The 22820-nt window shown below is 40.7% G+C and overlaps 1 protein-coding gene and 1 long non-coding RNA gene across 2 annotated transcripts; one reads left to right on the plus strand and one right to left on the minus strand.

The window, feature by feature from the left end:
- The first annotated feature begins 9448 nt into the window (after positions 1-9448).
- On the plus strand, positions 9449-12248 carry LOC104243994 (uncharacterized). The gene is made up of 3 exons (XR_715339.2): positions 9449-10675; positions 11471-11770; positions 11851-12248. It is a non-coding gene; the product is annotated as an uncharacterized lncRNA (long non-coding RNA).
- A 9896-nt stretch (positions 12249-22144) lies between these two features.
- LOC138878707 (uncharacterized) lies at positions 22145-22798 on the minus strand. Its single transcript, XM_070158394.1, has one exon. The coding sequence runs from the start codon at positions 22796-22798 to the stop codon at positions 22145-22147; it is 654 nt and encodes a 217-aa protein (XP_070014495.1).
- Positions 22799-22820: the final 22 nt, after the last annotated feature.

Below are 22820 nucleotides of genomic sequence, written 5' to 3' on the forward strand. Positions count from 1 at the left end.
TCTATAATCTAGTTGTTAATAGGCTTTTTCTACTTATATAATCATAATAATATGGTCTAGATGCATTGATCCAAAGAAGGATTAGTACTTATGAATTTTCACTGGCTAGATCTATTTATTTAATCCCACGTGGTCCCGATATATTTTATTTCTTTAATTATATTTTTCATTAGCCTGGCAACATCAACTTTCCGATTATAATCTTGGCCTGAGTCCTGGTACATTATGATTCTCTCACCCTCCTTTGTGTTCGTTATTTTGTTTAGTTAAGGTTATGGCTTTGGCTTTCTTTGTTACATTTGTGGTGAAGCGGCGAATCCAGAATTTTTAAATTATGGATGGTTTTAATTTGGAAATTATATATATAGATCTGATGATATCAACGTACGTATTCAGCTCTTTCAGGGGATGCCAATAAATTGCACTGACTTGTTAATATCCATGTCAAAAGATGATCTTTTGAGGTTGGTATGAAGCTTCATCTTATTCTCCAGATTGTCCTCCTGCTACTCATTAATCAGGTCGATCGAATTTTCTTGGGACTAAGGGTGTGTTTGGTATAACGGAAAATGTTTTCCGTGGAAAATATTTTTCAAGAAAATATTTTCTTGGAAAACAAGTAGTAATCTTATTCATTTTCCGGTGTTTGGTACGCAAATTAAGAAAAATAATTTCTCAAGAGTATTTATAAATAATTTAGTTATAATAAAGATGAAACCATAAACTTTCAAACCAACAACTTTCCGAACCCACAAATTTCATAAACTTTCGAAACCGCAGAATTTCGAACCCGTAAACTTTATAATTTCTAAACCCGTAAACTTCCAAACACATAAACCTCCGAACTCATAACTTTGGAACTTGTAAAATTTTGAACCTTTAAATCGATAAATAAAAAAACTAAAACTGAAAAATATATTTAATTTTTTTTTTTTTTTTGGGTTGGAAAGGGGAGTGTTGGGAATAAACCCCTTACCAAAATAATATTCACGGTAATAAAGCGGAATAATAATGTAGCACCGAGATACGGTAATTAACAAGAATAAAAGAGTAACAATGACACCAAAATTTTTACGTGGAAAACCCTTCTGAATAAGGGAAAAAACCACGACCCCGAGAGGAGCAACTGATATCACTATAGTAAGGAATTTTACAACTTTGTAGGTCGGAGGTAAATACTCCAAAGACCACTACAACACTCAAAAGAAATAACCCTCTTTTGATATTCCCACCTCACTACAATATCGCTCACTCTCTATTTTCCTCACAGACTATTTTCTTATACCTTGTCTGTGAAACCTCACTCTTTCTTTCTCTCTTTGTTGGTGTGTAGAAATGAGAGTTGAAGCTCTCCTTTTATAGCCAAAGCTTCACCCTCTAAAGCCTACAATATTTGACAATTTACACACACTTTTCACAATTCAACAAAGTTGGCTACCAAACCAAAGAAATTCAACAAGGTTGGCTACCAAACCAAACTAATTCAACAAGGTTGGCTACCAACCAAACCAAGTCAACAAGGTTGGCTACCAAACCAAAGAAAACTCTTATTAGGCACATGCCTAATACTTCTTCAATGAGATGGACATCATCAATCTCCCCCTCCAGTCTCATTCATCTAGAGGAGGTAGCACTGTCTTCTAGTTTGAGTGCATGCCGACAAGTTCTTTGCATAGCTCGAACTTGTTCCTTGGTACCACCTTGGTCAGCATATCTGCGGGATTCTCACTTGTAGAAATCTTCAAGACTTTTAGAGATTCATCATCTACCATTTCTCGAATCCAATGATATCTCACATCAATGTGTTTGGTCCTTGCATGGTACATAGAGTTCTTGCTAAGGTCTATTGCACTTTGACTGTCACAATAGACGACATACTCCTTCTGATGCAATCCAAGCTCTTGAAGGAATCGCTTGAGCCATATCATCTCCTTGCCAGTTTCTGTAGCGGCAATGTACTCTGCTTCAGTTGTTGAAAGTGCAACGCACTTCTGCAACTTAGACTGCCATGATATAGCTCCCCCTGAAAATGTAAATAAATATCCAGTAGTAGATTTTCTGTTGTCAATGTCACCTGCCATATCAGCATCTGTATAGCCCTTCAAGATTGGATCAGATCCTCCAAAGCACAAACAATCTCCCGTGGTACCTCTCAGGTACCTGAGTATCCACTTGACTGCTTCCCAATGTTCCTTTCCAGGATTTTCAAGAAACCTGCTGACAACACCAACTGCGTGAGCAATATCTGGTCTAGTACATACCATTGCATACATCAAGCTTCCGACTGCTGAAGCATAAGGAACTTTAGCCATGTTCCCTTTCTCCTCCACTGTTGTAGGACACATCTTCTTACTCAACTTTAGATGACCAGCAAGAGGTGTGCTGACTGGCTTAGCATTCTTCATGTTGAAGCGTTCTAGTACACGTTCAATGTACTTCTCCTGAGATAGCCACAACTTTCTACTTGTTCTCTCTCGAACTATCTTCATCCCTAGAATTTGTTGTGCTGGGCCCAAGTCCTTCATATCAAATGACTTGGACAGATCTCCTTTCAACTTTGCTATCAACCCCTTGTCTTTTCCTACAATTAACATGTCATCCACATACAACAACAATATAATAAAGTTATTCTCAGAAAATCTTTTGAAGTATACACATGGATCAGAATAGGTCTTTAGGTATGTTTGACTTTTCATGAATGAATCAAACTTCATGTACCACTGCCTTGGTGCCTGCTTCAATCCATAAAGACTCTTATTCAATTTGCACACCATGTGTTTCTTTCCAGCTACTTCAAATCCTTCTGGTTGCTCCATATAAATCTCCTCTTCCAAATCTCCATGAAGAAATGCAGTTTTCACATCCAACTGCTCCACTTCAAGATCTAGGCTAGCTGCTAAGCTCAAAATTGTTCGAATAGAAGTCATTTTAACAACGGGGGAGAAAATTTCGTCAAAATCAATACCTTTCTTCTGTTCGAAGCCTTTAACCACCAATCGAGCTTTGTATCTGACCAGCTTGCCATCTCCATCTTTCTTGAGTTTAAAGACCCATTTGCATTTGAGTGGTCTTTTACCCTTTGGAAGTTCAACCAGCTTGTATGTGCCATTTTTCTGGAGAGATTCCATCTCTTCTTGCATAGCTTTCATCCACTGGTTCTTTTCTGGATGGGACAACACCTCCTTAAGACTTTCTGGCTCCCCCTCATCACTGATGAGGACATACTCTGTGGAAGGGTACCTGCGTGACTCTACCCTTGGCCTCTCTGATCTCCTCAGAGGTTGAGGTTGTTCTTCTCCCTGAGTGGGGTGCTCCACTTCCTCGACACCTTCATCAAGTTGCTCCCCCTGCTCAATAACCTCACCAGGTTGCTCCCCCTGCTCGGCAACCTCGTCGGTCGTACTTTCTGCACTTGTGGGATTGTTAGAAGTAGAAGGAATAGTAACAAAGTTAGGAATTATACCATTCTTCGCCTTTTCTGACATATCAGCAGCAGTTCCAACTTCACTTTCTCGGAAGACTACATCTCTACTTCTGATGACCTTCTTCTTTACAGGATCCCACAGTCTGTACCCGAACTCTTCATCTCCATATCCGATAAATATGCAGGGAATAGATTTATCATCCAGCTTTGTTCTCTGCTCTTTTGGTACATGTGCAAAAGCTCTGCAACCGAACACCTTCAGATGCGAGTAGGACACCTCCTTGTTGGTCCAGACTCTCTCTGGGATTTCAAACGCCAACGGAACTGATGGACTCCTATTGATCAGGTAACAGGCTGTCTGAACTGCTTCACCCCAGAATGACTTAGGCAGTTTAGCCATTCTGAGCATGCTTCTCACCTTCTCCACAATGGTGCGGTTCATCCTCTCGGCTACGCCATTGTGCTGTGGGGTTCCAGGAACTGTCTTTTCATGTCTGATCCCATGACTTGAACAATACTCTTCAAATTCCCTTGAAGTGTACTCACCTCCATTGTCACTTCGGAGACGCTTTAGCTTTCGACCCGTCTCCCTTTCTACTAGAGCATGAAACTTCTGGAAAACTTGAAACACCTGATCTTTGGTTTTCAAAATATAAACCCATAATTTTCGTGAAGCATCATCAATAAAAGTAACAAAATATTTGTTACCGCCCATTGATTCAATTTCCATTGGGCCGCAAACATCAGAATATACTAAATCAAGTATATTCAATTTTCTTTCAGACGATGTCTGAAATGAGACTCTATGCTGCTTACCAAATAAACAGTAGTCACAAGGTTTTACAGTTGTACCTTTGGCATAAGAAATGAGTGATTTCTTGGCAAGAATCTGCAATCCCTTCTCGCTCATATGACCCATTCTTTTGTGCCATAAATCTACAGAAATCTCATCTTGTGCCGCGTTCAATTCACCTTGGCATATTTCTGCATTTGTCCTGTACAACGTGCCACGAGCAACTCCCTTTGCAATCACCAATGATCCCTTAGTGAGTCTCCACTTTTGATTTGCAAAATAACTCTCGTATCCATCTCGGTCTAAAGCAATTCCCGAGATCAAGTTCATCCGCAAATCAGGTACATGCCGCACATCCTTTAGAACCAATGTGCATCCGACATTTGTCTTGATACAAATGTCACCAATCCCCGCAATCTTTGAGTAACTTGTGTTACCCATTTTCACTGTGCCGAAATCACCTGCTACATATCTGCAAAAAAGATCTCTTACCGGTGTGGCATGGTGAGATGCCGCTGTGTCAACCACCCATTCCGACTCTGGACCTGACAGGTGCATGCATTCCTCTTCCTCATTTATAAAGAGGACAACATTATCATTATTTTGCACCATGGCGGCTGTGTTGTCGTCATTCTTCTGGCCACTGGTTTCACCTTTGCCCTTCCTTGGATTTGGGCAATCTCTTTTGAAGTGACCTGGTTGATTACAGTTGTAGCAATTTCTGACTCTTGATTTGGATCGGTTCTTTGACTTCCCACGAGCTCCGGATCTACCATAGTTGTTCGAACTCCTTTGATAACTCCTGCCTCTACCTTCTGTGATGAGAGCCTGTCCTTGATTTTCAGGCTTCTTTCTCATCTTCTCATTGAGTAGAAGAGCCGATGTGACATCTTTCAACTCAATAGTAGTCTTACCGTGCAGGATGGTTGTTGCCAAGTTATCGTACGAAGATGGCAACGAGTTCAATAGCAAGATGGCTTTATCTTCTTCCTCGATTTTCACTCCGAGGTTGGCAAGCTGTGTGATTAGTCCGTTAAACACATTTAAATGTGACAAAAAATTCGTACCTTCACTCATGTGTAGGGCGTATAACTGCTTCTTCAGGTACAATTTATTTGTCAGCGTTTTGGACATGTATAGGCTTTCCAACCTTGTCCAAATTCCTCGTGCAGTGTCTTCATCAATGATGTTATTTACCACATCATCTGATAAGTGCAACCTAATTGCACTAGCAGCTCTTTCATCCAAGTCAGCCCAATCCTCAGCTTTCATGGTATCAGGCTTTTTGGAATCAACATCTAGAACCTTGTGTAATCCTTGTTGGATGAGCAGATCTCTCATCCTTCTTTGCCATGTTGAGAAACCGTTATCTCCGTTGAATTTTGCTACCTCGTACTTTACTCCGGACATTTTTATTTTTTCACCAAGTATAGTACTACCGACAGTGAATAGTATTTCAGTGAACGAGCAGAACCCGTGCTCTGATACCAGTTGTTGGGAATAAACCCCTTACCAAAATAATATTCACGGTAATAAAGCGGAATAATAATGTAGCACCGAGATACGGTAATTAACAAGAATAAAAGAGTAACAATGACACCAAAATTTTTACGTGGAAAACCCTTCTGAATAAGGGAAAAAACCACGACCCCGAGAGGAGCAACTGATATCACTATAGTAAGGAATTTTACAACTTTGTAGGTCGGAGGTAAATACTCCAAAGACCACTACAACACTCAAAAGAAATAACCCTCTTTTGATATTCCCACCTCACTACAATATCGCTCACTCTCTATTTTCCTCACAGACTATTTTCTTATACCTTGTCTGTGAAACCTCACTCTTTCTTTCTCTCTTTGTTGGTGTGTAGAAATGAGAGTTGAAGCTCTCCTTTTATAGCCAAAGCTTCACCCTCTAAAGCCTACAATATTTGACAATTTACACACACTTTTCACAATTCAACAAAGTTGGCTACCAAACCAAAGAAATTCAACAAGGTTGGCTACCAAACCAAACTAATTCAACAAGGTTGGCTACCAACCAAACCAAGTCAACAAGGTTGGCTACCAAACCAAAGAAAACTCTTATTAGGCACATGCCTAATACTTCTTCAATGAGATGGACATCATCAGGGAGGACGGGGGCAGAAAAACGAAAAAAAAAGAGAGAAATTTGACAACCTGTTGATCCAGTTCAGTGGCGTGTTACATAAAATGTTTTAAATGAAGAAGGTAGAACCGAAGCAGTTATTTGGAAATCACAATGTGGGTGGGTACCATATGATCTTATGAAGTCACTGTTGTACGAAGAATATCACTATGCAGGCAATTCCTTTCACTTCAATATTGTCAAGAAGGTTGATCTATGTAACGATCTGGCCGTCATTTTGAGAATTAATACCCCGATCCCCTATTAACTGTTTTTTCCGTGTCTTTTCTTGCTATTGTGGTTTGCCGGGATTGTTCATTTTGAGTTTCAGAGTGTTTTGGGACACTTAGTCCCTAAATGAGAGATTAAGCCTTAGAATTTGAACCGTAGCTGGAACAGTGTGAAGACAGCTCCGGAATGGATTTCTGTCGTTTCCGTTAGCTCCGTTGGGTGATTTTTGGCTTAGGAGCGTATTCGGATTGTATTTTGGAGGTCTGTAGCTTACTTAGGCTTGAAATGCCGAAAGTTGAATTTTTAGAGCTTTCGAGCAGATAGTGAAGTTTTGATATCGGGGTCAGAATTCGATTCCGGAAGTTAGAATAGGTCTATAATGTTGAATATGACTTTGTGCAAATTTTGGGGTCAATCGGACGTGATTTGGTTGGTTTGGGCATCGGTTGTAGAATTTATATATTTCAAGTTAATTAGGTTTAGATTGGAGGGTGATTCACGGTTTTGGCGTTGTTTGATGTGAATTGAGGGCTCGACTAAGTTCGTATGATGTTTTAGGATCGATTGGTATGTTTGGTTGAGGTCCTGGGGGCCTCGGGTATGTTTCGGATGCTCAACGGGTCATTTTTGGACTTAAGAAGATAGCAGATTTTGCTGGTATTTTATTGTAGATGATTTATTCTTCACGTTCGAGACGAAGAGTTGGGCAGGAGGAGAAAATTCTCTTCGCTTTCGCGAGTCTGGGGACGTGTCTGCGAAGGTTTGGACTCCAGTGTATCGCGTTCGCATAGGGAAGTTGGAGCAGCTGGGACCCCAGGAGTTTACTCATTGCGTTCGCGAAGGCACTAGCAGCTGAAGCTTCGCGTTCGCGGAAAGGAGCTTGCGTTCGCGAAAAAGGAAAAATGAGCGGATGAGTTTTGTTCTACGCAAACGCGAGGGGGTGGTCGCGTTCGCGATGAAGATCGTAACCGGGAAGAATTTAAAGTTCAAAACGAGGGTTTGAGTTCGTAACTTCAAAATTTGATTGAGAGCTCGGTAGAAGGCGAAATTTGAAGAGATTTTCATAGGAAGTTTGTGGGTAATGATTCCTAACTCTTTTTTTACTATAACCCATTAATCTAAACATGAATTCATCCATTTATTTCGGATTAAGGGTGAAAAATTGAAAAAATTTGAGAAAAGTTCTTAAGCCTAATTTTGGAATTTTGATCGAGATTTTGGTATCGTATTGAGCGAATTTGGTATGGTTAGACTCGTGAGTGAATGAGTGTCCATAATTCGTGATTTTTATCCGATTTCGAGACGTGGTTCTGGGGAAGAATTTTGGGTGTTTTTTCTGTTTTCTTGCCTTAGCTTCAATTTCGTTAGTTAAATTAGTTGTTTGTAGTTATATTTACGTTATGAAATTGATTTGATTAGATTTGGGCAACTCGGAGTTGGATACTCGTGGCAAGAGCGTGATTTCGGATTGATTGAGCTTGGTTCGAGGTAAGTGGCTTGCCTAACCTTGTGTGGGGAAACTCCCCTTAGGATTTTGGTACTGTTGTTATATGAATGTCGTGTACGTGAGGTGACGAGTGAGTACATGTGCTAATTGTTGAAAAATTCCGTTTTCATTAAGTAAATATCTATGTTTTTCCTTTAATTGAGCAATATTAGTATGTGAAACCTCTTGTTTAGCTTAGGAAAGCATGCTTATGTGACTTAACTGTCTTATCTGCTTTAACTGTTTACTTGGATTCTATGTAGCATGTTTAGAGTAGAAACTTCCTGTTTCTTGACACGAGCTTGAATAGAACTGTAGATTTCTTTCTTGAGACTGTTGTGTATTTACTTTGGAACTACGGAAAGGTATTTCGGGAGATTCCCCCTGCATGTTTACTTTGGGACTACAGATCGGTATTCCGGGAGATCTCCCTGCACATTTATGTTTGGGACTACGAAACGGTATCCGGGAGATCCCCTTGTACTGGATATTTACTTTGGGACTACGGAACGGTACTCCGAGAGATCCCCTTGGGTATTTATGTTTGGGCCTACGGGACGGTATCCCGGAAGATTCCCTGTTGTCTTTATCTGAGTATTGAGTTTTGCTCTTCTTGTGATTTCCTTTCATTTACTGTTAGCAATTATTCTTCTCTGCCATATTTCATACTGTTTTATCTTTATATATATATATATATATATATATATATATATATATATATATATATATATATATATATATATATATATATATACTAGTAGAGCCCTGACCTGATCTCGTCGCTACTCGACCGAGGTTAGTCTTGGCACTTACTGGGTACCGCTGTGGTGTACTCATGCCCTTTCCTGCACATGTTTTTCGTGTGCATATCCAGGTTCTTCTGCTCAGCCATACTATCCGTGAATCGAGGCGATCCAAAGACTTTGAAGTATATCTGTCGCATCCGCAGACTTTGAAGTCCCTCTCTATTCTCCCTTCAGTTATAAACTTCTTGTATTTTCCTTTGTTTAGCCTTCTGGAGTTAGAACATTATGTATTCTCTTTAGCTTGTGATTCATGAGATTCCGGGTTTTGGGAGTGCTATATTCAGTCGAGAGTGTTGTTATTGTATATGCGGAGCGACATCTTAAACTCTTTTAATTATATTTACCTGTTAGTTGGCTAGTTTTGTTTCTTTAATTCATTATCTGCAATTTGTTAGGCTTACCTAGTCATAAAGATTAGGTGCCGTCACGATAATTCACGGAGGGAGAACTTGGGTCGTGACAATCTATCTCCTCCTACACCAGCAACTTTCGGAGAACGTACACGTTCATTGCAATTCATCAGCAGTTTTGACCCAAGGTTCGTTCTATTTGTAGTTGTTTCGACAATTCAAAAGAATACAGATCCTTTGATTTTGACGAATAAATCTCCAAGATATTTGCAATGTTGGTGTCTGAATTTTAAAGGGCGTGTTACAGTAGCGAACAACATTTCATAACTATCACGTTTCATATATCACAGCCATCTCAATTGCAGAGGTTATTGAGTATGCACACAAGGATTTTTAACCTGTAACAATTACATGTATTACAAGTCTAGTTTTCAAAGAATCTCTATCTCGTTATCATTACTCTTCGCCATGCAGCGAACATGGCAACCAGGGTTCGCTTGGTTCAAGGAAAAGGCCTTCGAGGCATCTTCTTCTCATCTTTGGATCCTGTTCCATCACTTGATCTTATAGGTTCTGAAGGCATACGAAGGAACAAAATATGTATACCTGCATTTTTTGCCTCAATGACACTGTCAAATGTAATTGAGTTGTTCATGCCCTGCACGTTGCAGTTTAGATATGCCTCTATTTCTTGATCTTCCATGGTCCTTGCATCTTTTTGTCGTCTTCCCTCTGAATTTCCCTCTGCATCAGCACTTTCATCTGGATTCAGTTTGTAGCCTCTGCCAATGTGCATAGATGCTCCTCTATTATCACCTGCAAGTTTGATCACACTCGCCGGTCCCTCTTCCAAATTTTGCTTGCCCTCTCCAACTGCCATTCTATGAATAAACTTCGAGATGTTGTTCAGTTTCCTTACTGGAACTACTGATAACTGTGTTGTTCTTTGGCTGAGATAAAACTGAGACAGGGTTCACCCGAATCTGATTGTTATCAGACCTGGCTTGCTGCACTGTATATGCTTGCTTTGATTGAAAAACAATGCCTGGCTGCTTTTTGGATGTCAGGAAACCGCCAATATTTTCTCCGTTTTAATCCGTCATCTCTTGCACAACTTCCGTCACTTGTCTAGTTTCCTGGATGTTTGTCTCTGATTCTGTCACCATCTTAGGTTTGCCATTGATTCCTGAAGAGTCTGATATCTGGGATGGTTCTTCGGTAATGCCTCTATTGGATTTCACCTCTGATAGTTTTAAAGGTTGCATTATTTTTTCAGGTGACCTAACTGACTGTGGCCGAGTTTCTGTGAGCTTTTGTTCTGAGCTGTCTAATTGTTTCAGTGGAGATGTTGGCTGAGTAATTGTCTGATCTTATGAAGCAAAAGAAATTTGCTGTTCAATTTGTCCGATGATGATATTCAACCACCAATATATAAAGGTTTGCTTTTGATACCTTTGAACATTTCATGGCTTTAGAACCTTCACCTTTTGCTTCTTTTCCTCTCACCGCAGGCAACTTTTCTCTGGAATTCCTTTGCCTTATGGTTGAGGTCTAAGTTGCTCCGACACGGCAGTTAATTAGGTGCCGCACCCATGTCGACACGACACTAGTATGGATGAGGGTTGGGATCCGTATTAGATCTAGTCAAACATTTTTGGGTACTTTGACCATAAGGTAAGGAAAAATTCGAGACGAGGTACAATTTGATTCAAAAATCAGAACCAAAACTAAGGTAAATTTGAAGAAAATAGCACAGCTTATTTAGGAAATCAATCTTTTACTTATCTCCATTACTTAGAATAAAAAAGAAATTCACACTTTACAAGCAATACCCAAGTTCTTCCACAAAAAATTTCATAATTTAGAGATATTTTTATGTTGTTATTTTTAAAATTATTCTTAGCCGGATCCCGCACCGTATTCGTACTAGGATCCTTAGTCCCGAATCTTAGAATTTACATTTCGAAGGATCTGACCTCTAGATCCACACCTCTATCGGACACTCGCACTCGTATCCGAGCAACTTAGGTTGAGGTTAGCATCTAACTTCGTGCATTAGCATAATCCACTTTAAACCATTTTTTGCACAACGTTTTTCATTTTATGTAACTTGAATTTCACAGAAATGCTCAAGACCAGACAATGAAATAACTCTCAACGATATTATGCAAATGCCAGCAATATGAATGAAGGCAAATTGTTTTATTTCATTGTTAAAGAATATCTCTGCAGGAGGCAAAGCATTAGAAGCAAAATTCACATTAACAAACTTGGATTTAATAGTTCAAGAAAAGAACACAAGTGAGATGAACAAAGTATATTCGCAAGATTTGGATGTGTCATCTCCTTCCCCACGACGCAAAACAAGGAAGCCAATGGTATCACAGTCCGCAATGCAGCAAATTAAAAGGGTTAGAGAACACAAAAGTATCTGATGTATTACTGACAAAGGATGGAGAAGAAGAAAGCGGTTCATGCATGGCTTTGTCGTCGTCGGACAAATGACACAGTTTATGATGCGCTATCAAACAAGTATGTTGCTAAACTTCAACATTTTATGTGATAGACATACAAATAACATTGTTAATATGATGATGGTGACAAATTTGTAGATGGCAGACAATAACGTACATCGGATCAACTGATAGCTGGAATTATAACTCATGAGTGGTAAATACTACTACTTGTTCAACTAAATGGAAATGGATATGATTTAAGGAAAATGATCGAATGTTGTATGATTAAAGAACATCGCATACGACATGTTCCAGTGATAGACGGAAAGGTGGTAGGCATGGTTTCTGTTGCAGATCATATTGTCAAAGCTGTGCATGGTTAACTGATAGAATGCAGAAACTGATTGAGAATTTACCAAATTTTATCTATATAAACAATTGATTGTAAGCTTTCCAGAAAATAGGAGCAATTATAGGTCTTTGTCAGTTTAGGAATTCATTACTATTTGTTAAGTAATTTCCCTGTTTGCCTCGGGTCAGAGGCGGAGCTAGAATTTGAACTTTATGGGTTCGAGATTATAATCCTTTTAAGTATCTGGGTTCTAAATTAATAATTTGTACATATTCATTGGATTTTTTAGTACAAATACAACATTTGAACAAAAGCTACTGGGTTCGGCCGAACTTATATACAATACTGTCTCTCTGCCCCTGCTCGGGGTCTTACCCTAAATTTTCTAGGTGTTTTGAAAACTTACGACTCGCTTAGAATTAGAGAACAAAGACGGGGAAGGGACAGAGAGAGACAAACTGCAACAGTCAATTTCACCTAATTCATTAGTCATCTAAAATTGGGTGTTTTAATTGTTGTACCCTTTGGCAGCCATTGTAATGTCAAACATAAATGCAGGAACCAAAACTACCATATGGGTTGACATGTCTCTCAAAGTACTTATACCAAAACAGTATCAACACATAAACTAATTGAAACCAAACAAATAAACAATAGCAGTGATTGACCATACTAGTAAAAAGGAACGAAATAATATAGCTACCTCAATTAAAATAAACTACTAACTATCCCAAACTCATCGATCACTCTCGTAATACAACGGATAGTCATAGAGGCATAAACAAGAAACAAAACTAAACTTTAAGACGAAACTAATTACTGAAATTAGAGAAAAGAGGTTTTTACCAAAGACAACAACAATATAAGCAACATGTTAATAAACTAATTGAAACTAAAGCACAATCTAGCAGTTAATTGAATCAAATAACTAACAGTTACTAACACTAACGACCAGGGATTCTTATCAAAGACGACGACAATCTAAATAACATGTTAATCAACTAATTGAATCTAAAACAGAATCTGAATAACTTGAACTAATAATAATTCAAACTAATATACTCGGGTCTAAACATATAAAGCGACTACTCGTAGTTGACAGAATCAGTAGCGAGGGACGAAATAATATGGCTAGCTCGGACATATAGACGACTAAACTAAGAATCCCGAGAGAAGAATAACATCACTAATTCACAACTAATAAATGACTGACTAATACCGCTAACTCAAACAAACGAGTAACCAAATTGACAAGCGATTATGCCGAAAAGCTGAAACTTTTGTTAATTATCACGACGAGCTAAACATGAACTAACAGAAACTATACTTGAAGTTTACAAACTTGAATCTATAACTAATTTCAAACCACTAGCAGAAAATATGATATATCCAATCGAAACAAAGAACTAAAAGAACGAACAACATAATAATTCAAAATCAACAAAAGACGACTAAAATCACTAATTAAGAAAAATCAAATAGAACTTAAACTAAACAAATAAAAACAATCTCAAAATCAGTCAACAAAGAAAGACATAAAATTGATGAACAATGGATTATGATTTTACCTAAACACTCGGGCTTCAAAACAGTAGTTCAACACGACTAGACAGAGAATCGATGATAGGAACTCAACTGAATTTCAGACAAGGAATGAAAATGAAGCTCACCTAAAGGGCAAATATGAAGAATTGCCCTTGAACAGTGTGCTCGAATGGAACTCAACAATGGAGTTCTGGGTAGTTTGAAGAGAGAGAAGATAGAAATTTCTTATTCCAAACATTTTATGAAAAAATACAGAATTGGGAAAAATCAAACTATATAGGAAGGGTGGGAAAGTTAGTTATAACTAACTTTAGGAAATCCCCCTTTCCTTCAGCTGCCTAGCACGTGCAATTCACGTGAGTTTGACTAACAAACTTTTAACAACTAACTGACTCTACTATCAACGCATCCAACTACACTGACTTAGCTAATAGGATCGTATCAATTACCCCCTCTACAGACAATCCTTGTCGTCAAGGATCAAACAAAGGAAACCTCTGCTTAAGGACATAGTAGTCCTCCCATGTGCTATCTTCAGGAGCAGAATTAAACCATTTGAACAAGACCTGAGAAACAATGTGTCCATGTTTTTGAATCATACGTCTATCCAGTATAGCTTCAGGTGCCAATAGAACACGACCTTCATCTGAGAGCACCACTGGTAAAGTAACTGTGGCTGAGTGGGATCCAATCTTCCTTTTCAGTTGGGAAATGTGGAAAGTAGGATGAATCTTTTTACCAGTAGGCATATCCAATGTGTAGGCAACTACTCCTACCATAGCAAGGATTTTGAAAGGTCCAAAAAACTTGGGTGAGAGTTTCTGAAAGCCATGTGATTTAAGAGATAGTTGTGCATAAGGTTGTAGCTTGACATAAACCCAATCTCCTACTGCATATCTTCTGTGTCAGCTTGGACCTTCATTCTATTCTGAGCTTTCTCCAATTGAGATTTCAGCAGTCTGAGGGTGGCTTCCCTAGTCTGGAGACTTCTATCGACCAAGTCTAATTGGGAGTCAAAAGTCATATAAGGAAGCAAGGGGGAGGCTTCTGACCATAGACTGCCTCATAAGGGGTCATGTTGGTGCTGGAGTGGTAGGAGGTATTGTACCACCATTCAGCTAGTGGTAACCACTGCGGCCATGTTCTTGGTTTCTCAAATGTCATGCATCGAAGGTAGGATTCCACATATCTGTTAACCACCAATGTCTGACCATCTGTTTGAGGGTGGTAAGCTGTGGAAGTTAGGAGGGAAACCTGCTGCAATTTGAACAATTCCTTACAAAATTTACTAGTAAACACAGGATCCCTATCTAACACTATTGACTTAGACATTCCATGAAGTTTAAACACAAGATCCATGAACACCTGAGCCACTTCCAATACAGTACAAGGGTGCTTGAGAGCTATGAAATGGGCAGCCTTGCTCAGTCGATCCACCACTACAAAAATCACTTCCTTTCCTGCAACCTTAGGAAGCCCTTCAATGAAGTCCATGGAGATGTCTTGCCAAATCTTTTCTGGTATAGGCAGGGGCTGAAGCAATCCTAGATAAGCCACAGTTTCATTTTTGCACTTTTGACAAACATCACAACTCCTTATATAGTTGTAAACATCCTGCTTCATTTTCTTCCAATAGAAATTATGTTTGAGTCTTTTCAAGGTGGCTGTAATGCCAGAATGACCTCCTATAGGACTGTCATGATAATAAGATAAAAGTCTAGTTCTAAGTACCTGATCAACACCAATCACTAATTTATTCTTTCTGCTTAGAATGCCATTGTGAAACCTATAGTAAGTTTTAGTAGTTTTGCCCTATTGTATGGATTTGATAAGTTGTTGGAGTGTAGGATCCTGAGTCCAGGAAGCTTTGACTAAGTCCAAAATGTTTCAGCTGACATTGGAAATACTATAGAGTTAAATGTCTTCTTCCTTCCTGAATAAAATATCAGCCACAATATTCTCTTTTCCCTTCTTGTAGTCAATAGAATAGTCATAATCAAGTGACTTGACTAGCCATTTCTGCTGGCTTGGAGTAGTAATCCTCTGCTCTAACAGGTACTTAAGGCTGTGATGGTCAGTTCTGATAGTGAATGGTCTTCCCAGCAAATAGGGTCTACACTTCTGTACAACAGATACTAAGGCCAATAACTCTCTTTCATAGACTGATAGTGCCCTGTTCTTGGCTGATAAACCCTTACTGAAGAAAGCCATAGGTTTATTGTTTTGAGCCAGAATAGCTCCAGTTCCCCCACTAGAAGCATCAGTTTCAACTGTGAATGTTTTTGAAAAATCTAGGAGAGCAAGAACAGGTGCTGAAGTGATAGCTCTCTTCAATTCTTCAAAAGCAGTAGTGGCTGCAACATTCCATTGAAAATTTCCCTTTTTGAGCAAGTCAGTTAAAGGTCTTGCAATAATACCATACCCCTTGATAAACCTCCTGCAATAATAGTCAATCCCAAGAATCCCCTTAGACTTTTGATGGAAGAAGGTAGTGGCCAATCCAATTCTCCTTGTACCTTCTGATTGTCCATAGACACACCATGTTCAGAGATAATGTGGCCTAATAGTCAATCTGAGTGACCCCAAAAGCACATTTTCTCTGTTTGATGAATAAGGTGTGGAATCTCATCACTTTAAAAGTCTTCTCCAAATGTACTAAGTGGTCAGTCCAACTTTGACTGTATATGAGGATGTCATCAAAGAAGGCTAGGATAAATTTTCTGAGGAACTCAACTGAATTGCAGACAAGGAATAAAAATAAAGCTCACCTAAAGGGAAAATATGAAGAATTGCCCTTGAACAATGTGCTCGAATGGAACTCAACAATGGAGTTCTGCGTGGTTTGAAGAGAGAGAGAGAGAGAGACGAGAGAGAAGATAGAAATTTTTTATTCCAAACATTTCACAGAATTGGGGAAAATCAAACTATATAGGAAATGGGGAGGGGGAGTTAGTTATAACTAACTTTAGGAAATCCCCCATTCCTTTAGTTGCCTAGCACGTGCAATTCTGTCACGACCCCAACCCCGGCCGTGATGGCGCCCAACACAATGCTAGGCAAGCTCGACTAATTAACATCTCACAATATCTTTCTTTATAATTCAATACCAATTTAATATAAATAGAAGTATGAATTTTAACAGATGAAATGTGCGGAAACCATAATCACAAAAACAATCTCTGTAAAATAGCCCACTGATCCGGTGTCACAAGTCTGAGCCTCTAATACAAGGTTCCAACAATCTAATACAAAAATATGTCTAAAATGCAGAATAATAAGTGGAGATAGAAGGAGAAATCGGGTCTGCAAACGCCATGCAGCTACCTCGATAACTTCGATGAAAATAGAACGGCAGGAAAGCTCGCTTTATGCCTCAGGAATACCTGTACCTGCACACATGGTGCAGGGAGTAATGTGAGTACTCCGACCCAATGAGTAATAACAATAAATAATGGCCGACAGTATGAAACCACGTAAAGGCACTAAGCAGTTCTATACCAAAATAGTAAAATCGTTTAAGCAGCAGTGAAAGAGGAAATCATGTGAAATTTTTTAAACCAGGTAAAACAGATATAATCAGTATAAATCAGCTCCTCAAGCATTTCAGTTCATCTATTCGTTCTTATCCTCAGTTCTCAATTCATATACTTCTCACAATAACCGAATCAATAAATATATATACCGCTGCGGCGTGCAGCCCGATCCATATATCGTTGTGGCGTACAGCCCGATCCATAATAATAATAGTCGACTGCGCTCACTGGGGATGTGCAGACTCCGGAAGGGCTCCTTCAGCCCAAGCGCTATATAATTGCTGCGGCGTGCAGCCCGATCCATATAAGTAATTGTTGCGGCGTGCAGCCCGATCCATATAAGTAATTGTTGCGGCGTGCAGCCCGATCCATAATATGTAATTGTTGCGGCGTGCAGCCCGATCCATAATATGTATAATATATATATCTGCTACAGCGTGCAGCCCGATCCATAATATGTAATTGCTGCGGCGTGCAGCCCGATCCATAATATGTAATATATCCTCACTATTGGGTCCTCGACCCCTCTCAGTCATTTAAAAATCACAGCCTCTCAGGCATAATGCACGGTCGGGATCTCAACCCTCATATCTCTTCCTATTTATGATTAACATTTCAAAAATCTGGTTCATATCATTCTCAAACAATTGGAACATGACTGAGGATATAAATTCTTTAACAAAATAAGTGAGGAAAACCAGTCAAAAATCCCCTAAAGGTTCTACAGGTCGGCACAAGGCCCCAAGCATGACAACAAGCCCAATTCACAATAATAAAGTATATGTCTCAATCAAAAATGTAGTAAAATATCATTCGAGATGGACCAAGTCACAATCCCCATAGCATTGAACCCCACACTCGTCACACAACGTGTATCTCAACTTAGTATAGCACTACATTGTGCAAATCGGGGTTTCAAACCCTCAGGACATCATTTAAAATCATTACTCACCTCAAACTGGCTAATTCTCTAGCTCGCGACGCCTTTGCCCCTCGAATTCGCCTCCACGCGTGTCGAATCTATCCAAAATCAGAACGAATACATCACAATATGCTAAAGGAACAAAGCCCAAGCGAAAACATTCGAAAAATATCAAAAATCCCGAAACTATCAAAACCCGAGCCTCGGGCCCACATCTCGGAATCGGATAAAATTTACATTTTCAGAATCCTCATACCCTCACAAGTCTAACCATACCAAAATTATCCAATTCCGATACCATTTGGTCCTTCAAATCATCATTTTACATTTTTGAAAGGTTTCACAATTTTCTTCTCAAATTTCATCCCAAATCACGAATTAAATGATGAATTCAGTGATAGATTCATGTATTCTAGCCAAATCTGAGTTAAAATCATTTACCCCGATGAATTTCTTGAAAAACCTTCGAAAAATCGCCAAAATCCGAGCTCTCTAGGTCAAAATATTAAACAAAACCCAAAACCTCGTATTTATAGGTACCCCCTCAGATTTCAGCTACCGCGGGCCGCACCAAATCGACCGCGGTCTGCACAAGCCAGTGCGGTCCGCGCAAAAATGACCGCGGTCACACAGGCCTCCTTATGCAGTGACAGTCTTTAGTGTTTTGGCCATAACCTTTGCTATACATTTCCAAATTGCGATATCTTTACATTTCTAGAAACTAGACACGAAGGGCTACAACTTTCATTTTTGAATCATCTCCAAATTCCTTGTGGATCAAAAGATATGAGCTTCCGAAGTTGGACCGATGATCTGCAGATCTTCATAGCTCTTTTGCCTGGACTGAGCTGTACGAAGTCTATCCTAAATAATCCGGACCTTATCCAAGGCCTCCTAAACCAGATCTGTACCCAATAACCGAGCCTCTCCCAGCTCAAACCATCCAACTGGAGACCAACATCGCCTACCATACAACGCCTCATAAGGAGCCATCTGAATGCTGGACTGGTAGCTGTTGTTGTAGGCGAACTCTGCTAAAGGCAAAAACTGGTCCTTATAGCCTCCAAAATCAATAACATAGGCTCGGAGCATATCCTCTAGAATCTTAATAGTCCTCTCAGACTGACCGTCCGTCTGGGGATGAAATGATGTACTCAACTCAACTTGGGTGCCTAACTCTCGCTGGACTGCTTTCTAGAAACGCGAGGTAAACTGCGTACCTCGGTCCGAGATGATAGATACCGGTACACCATGAAGGCGAACAATCTCCCGGATATAGATCTCAGCTAACCTCTCAAATGAATAGAAGACTGCCACAGGAATGAAATGCGCTGACTTGGTCAGCCTATCAACAATGACCCAAACTACGTCGAACTTCCTCCGAGTCTGCGGGAGCCCAACAACGAAGTCCATAGTGATCCGCTCCCACTTCCACTCGGGAAGCTCAATTATCTGAAATAAACCACCAGGCCTCTGATGCTCATATTTAACCTGCTGACAATTCAAACATCGAGCCACATAGGCAACGATATCCTTCTTCATTATACGCCACCAATAATGTTGTCGTAAGTCCTGATACATCTTCGCGGCGCCCAGGTGAATAGAATACCGAGAGCTATGGGCCTCCGCTAAGATCAACTCTCGAATCCCATCAACATTGGGTACACAAACTCGACCCTGCAATCTCAAAACACCATCATCATCTAAGTTCACCTTCTTGGCGCCTCCACGCTGCACCGTGTCTCTTAGGACATATAAATGGGGATCATCAAACTGCCGATCATGGATACACGCCAATAATGAAGAACGAGCGACCGTGCAAGCCAACACTCTACTAGGCTCAGAAATATCCAACCTCACTAACTGATTGGCCGAAGCCTGAACTTCCAAAGCAAGCGGTCTCTCACCGACCGGAATATAAGCAAGACTACCCATACTGGCTGACTTCCTACTCAAGGCATCGGCCACCACATTGGCCTTTCCCGGGTGATATAGGATATTGATGTCATAATCTTTCAACAACTCCAACCACCTCCTCTGCCTCAACTTCAACTCCTTTTGCTTGTACAAATACTGAAGACTCTTATGATCCATGAACACCTCACACGCCACGCCATACAGATAGTGCCTCCAAATTTTCAATGCGTGAAAATTGATTGCGAACTCCAAATCATGCACTGGATAGTTCTTCTCATGAACCTTCAACTTCTTCGAAGAATAGGCAATGACCTTGCCATCCTGCATCAACACTGCACCAAGTCTAATATGAGATGCATTACAATAGACTATATAAGGCCCTGAACCTGTGGGCAAAACCAATACCGGTGTCGTAGTTAGAGCTGTCTTGAGCTTATGAAAGCTCGCCTCACACTCGTCCGACCATCTGAACTGGGCACCCTTCTGGGTCAACCTGGTCATCGGGGCTGCATTAGATGAGAACCCCTCTACGAACCAACGATAGTAGCCTACCAATCCCAAGAAACTCCGAATCTCTGTGGCTGATGTTAGTCTAGGCCAGTTCTTGACTGCCTCAATCATCTTTGGATCACCCTGAATACCCTCTGCTGATATAACATGACCCAGAAATGCAACTGATCTCAACCAGAACTCGCACTTCGAGAATTTAGCATATAACTGACTATCCCTCAAGGTCTGAAGAACCACTCTAAGATGCTGCTCGTGCTCCTCCCGGCTGCGGGAATATATCAAAATATCATCAATGAAGACTATCATAAACGATTCCAAATAAGGCCTGAACACTCGGTTCATCAAATCCATAAAGGTTGCTGGGGCATTGATCAACCCAAATGACATAACCAAGAACTCATAATGCCCGTACCGAGTGCGGAATGCTGTCTTAGGGACATCGGATGCCCTAATCCTCAACTGATGGTAGGCAGATCTCAAGTCAATCTTTGAAAATACCTTGGCACCCTGAAGCTGATCGAACAAATCATCAATCCTCGGCAGTGGATACTTATTCTTGATTGTAACCTTGTTCAATTGTCGGTAATCAATGCACATTATCATCGAGCCATCCTTTTTCTTCACAAACAGAACCAGCGCACCCCAAGGCGATACACTGGGTCTAATGAAACCCTTCTCAAGCAAGTCTTACAACTGCTCTTTCAACTCTGGCGGGGCCATGCGATTTGGCGGAATAGAAATGGGCTGAGTGCCCGGAGCCAAATCGATGCAAAAATCAATATCCCTATCGGGTGACATCCCTGGCAAGTCTGATGGGAAAACCTCAGGAAACTCACAAACCATGGGCACAGAATCAATAGAGGGAATCTCAGCACTGGAATCACGAACATAAGCCAAGTAGGCCAAACACCCTTTCTCGACCATACGCCAAGCCTTCACATACAAAATAACACTGCGGGTAGAATGACCAGGAGCCCCTCTCCACTCTAAACGGGGTAAATTCGGTAAGGCTAAAGTCATAGTCTTGGCATGACAATCCAAGATCGCATGATACGGGGACAACCAATCCATCCCTAATATAACGTCGAAATCCACCATATCTAAGAGCAATAAATCAGCACGGGTCTCAAGTCCCCTAAACACCACAACACAGGAACGATGAACCCGATCAACCACTATAGAATTACCCACTGGTGTAGATACATATACAGTAATACTCAAGGCTTCACTAGGCATAACCAAGTAGGGTTCAAAATAGGACGACACATATGAATACATAGATCCAGGGTCAAATAGCACTGAAGCATCTCTATCACAGACCAGAATAGTACCTGTAATAACAGCATCGGACGACTAAGCCTCTGGCCTAGCTGGCAAACCATAACATCGGGGCTGGGCCCCACCTCCCTGAATCACATCGCTGGAACGATCGGTTGCTGGCTGACCCCTACCTCTGGTGGTGTAAGCTCCACCTCTATGACCTCTACCTCCACCTCTATGTTCTCTACCCCCGCCCCTAGCTGGCTGGACAGGCTGTGGGGCAACTAGTGTCTGAATTATAGGACGAGGACCCTGCTGCTAAGAACTACCCGAAACTCGAGGGCAAAATCTAACAGTGTAAATCGGGTCACCACAACTATAACAAGCCCTCGGCTGCGAAAACTGCTGGACCTATCGACTTGAATGTCCTCCCCTGAAGCTCTGAAGTGGTGGTGCACTGATGGACTGTTGCGCAGAATAATATGGCTGAGAACCACTACCACCTGGAGTACTATGAGAGACCTGGAGAGCAGACTGAAAGGGCCTAGGAGGATGGCCTCTACCATACGAATCTCTACCTCCAGACGAGGTACCACTGAATCTTCCTGAATGACGAGGCCTCTTATCCGACCCATGACCACCTCCCTGTGACAGAACCATCTCAACTCTGCAGGCCACATTGGCCTCCTCCTGAAATGTGATCTCGCTCCCGGCCTCCTTGGCCATCTGAAGACGAATCGGCAGAATAAGACCATCAATAAACCTTCTCACCCTCTCTCTCTCGGTGGGAAGTATGATGAGAGCATGGCGAGCTAAACCGATGAACCTAGTGTCATACTGGGTAACAGTCATGGAACCCTGTTGGAGGCGCTCAAACTGCCTGCGAAGAGCCTCCCTCTGAGTGACTGGGAGAAACTTCTCCAAAAACAACTCTGTAAACTGGTCCCAAGTCAAAGGCGGCGACCCTGCTGGTCTGGCTAAGCAATAGTCCCTCCACCAAGTCTTGGCGGATGCAGATAGACGAAAGGTAGCAAAATCGACCCCATTGGTCTCCACAATACCCATGTTCCGAAGAACCTCGTGGCAA

The sequence above is a fragment of the Nicotiana sylvestris genome, chromosome 9 (genome assembly GCF_000393655.2).
Source record: "Nicotiana sylvestris chromosome 9, ASM39365v2, whole genome shotgun sequence".
Lineage (NCBI taxonomy): Eukaryota > Viridiplantae > Streptophyta > Magnoliopsida > Solanales > Solanaceae > Nicotiana > Nicotiana sylvestris.

Excerpts from the sequence above, each read along its gene's own strand:
- LOC138878707 (XM_070158394.1), bottom strand. The coding sequence starts at position 22,798 with ATGGGTATTGTGGAGACCAATGGGGTCGATTTTGCTACCTTTCGTCTA.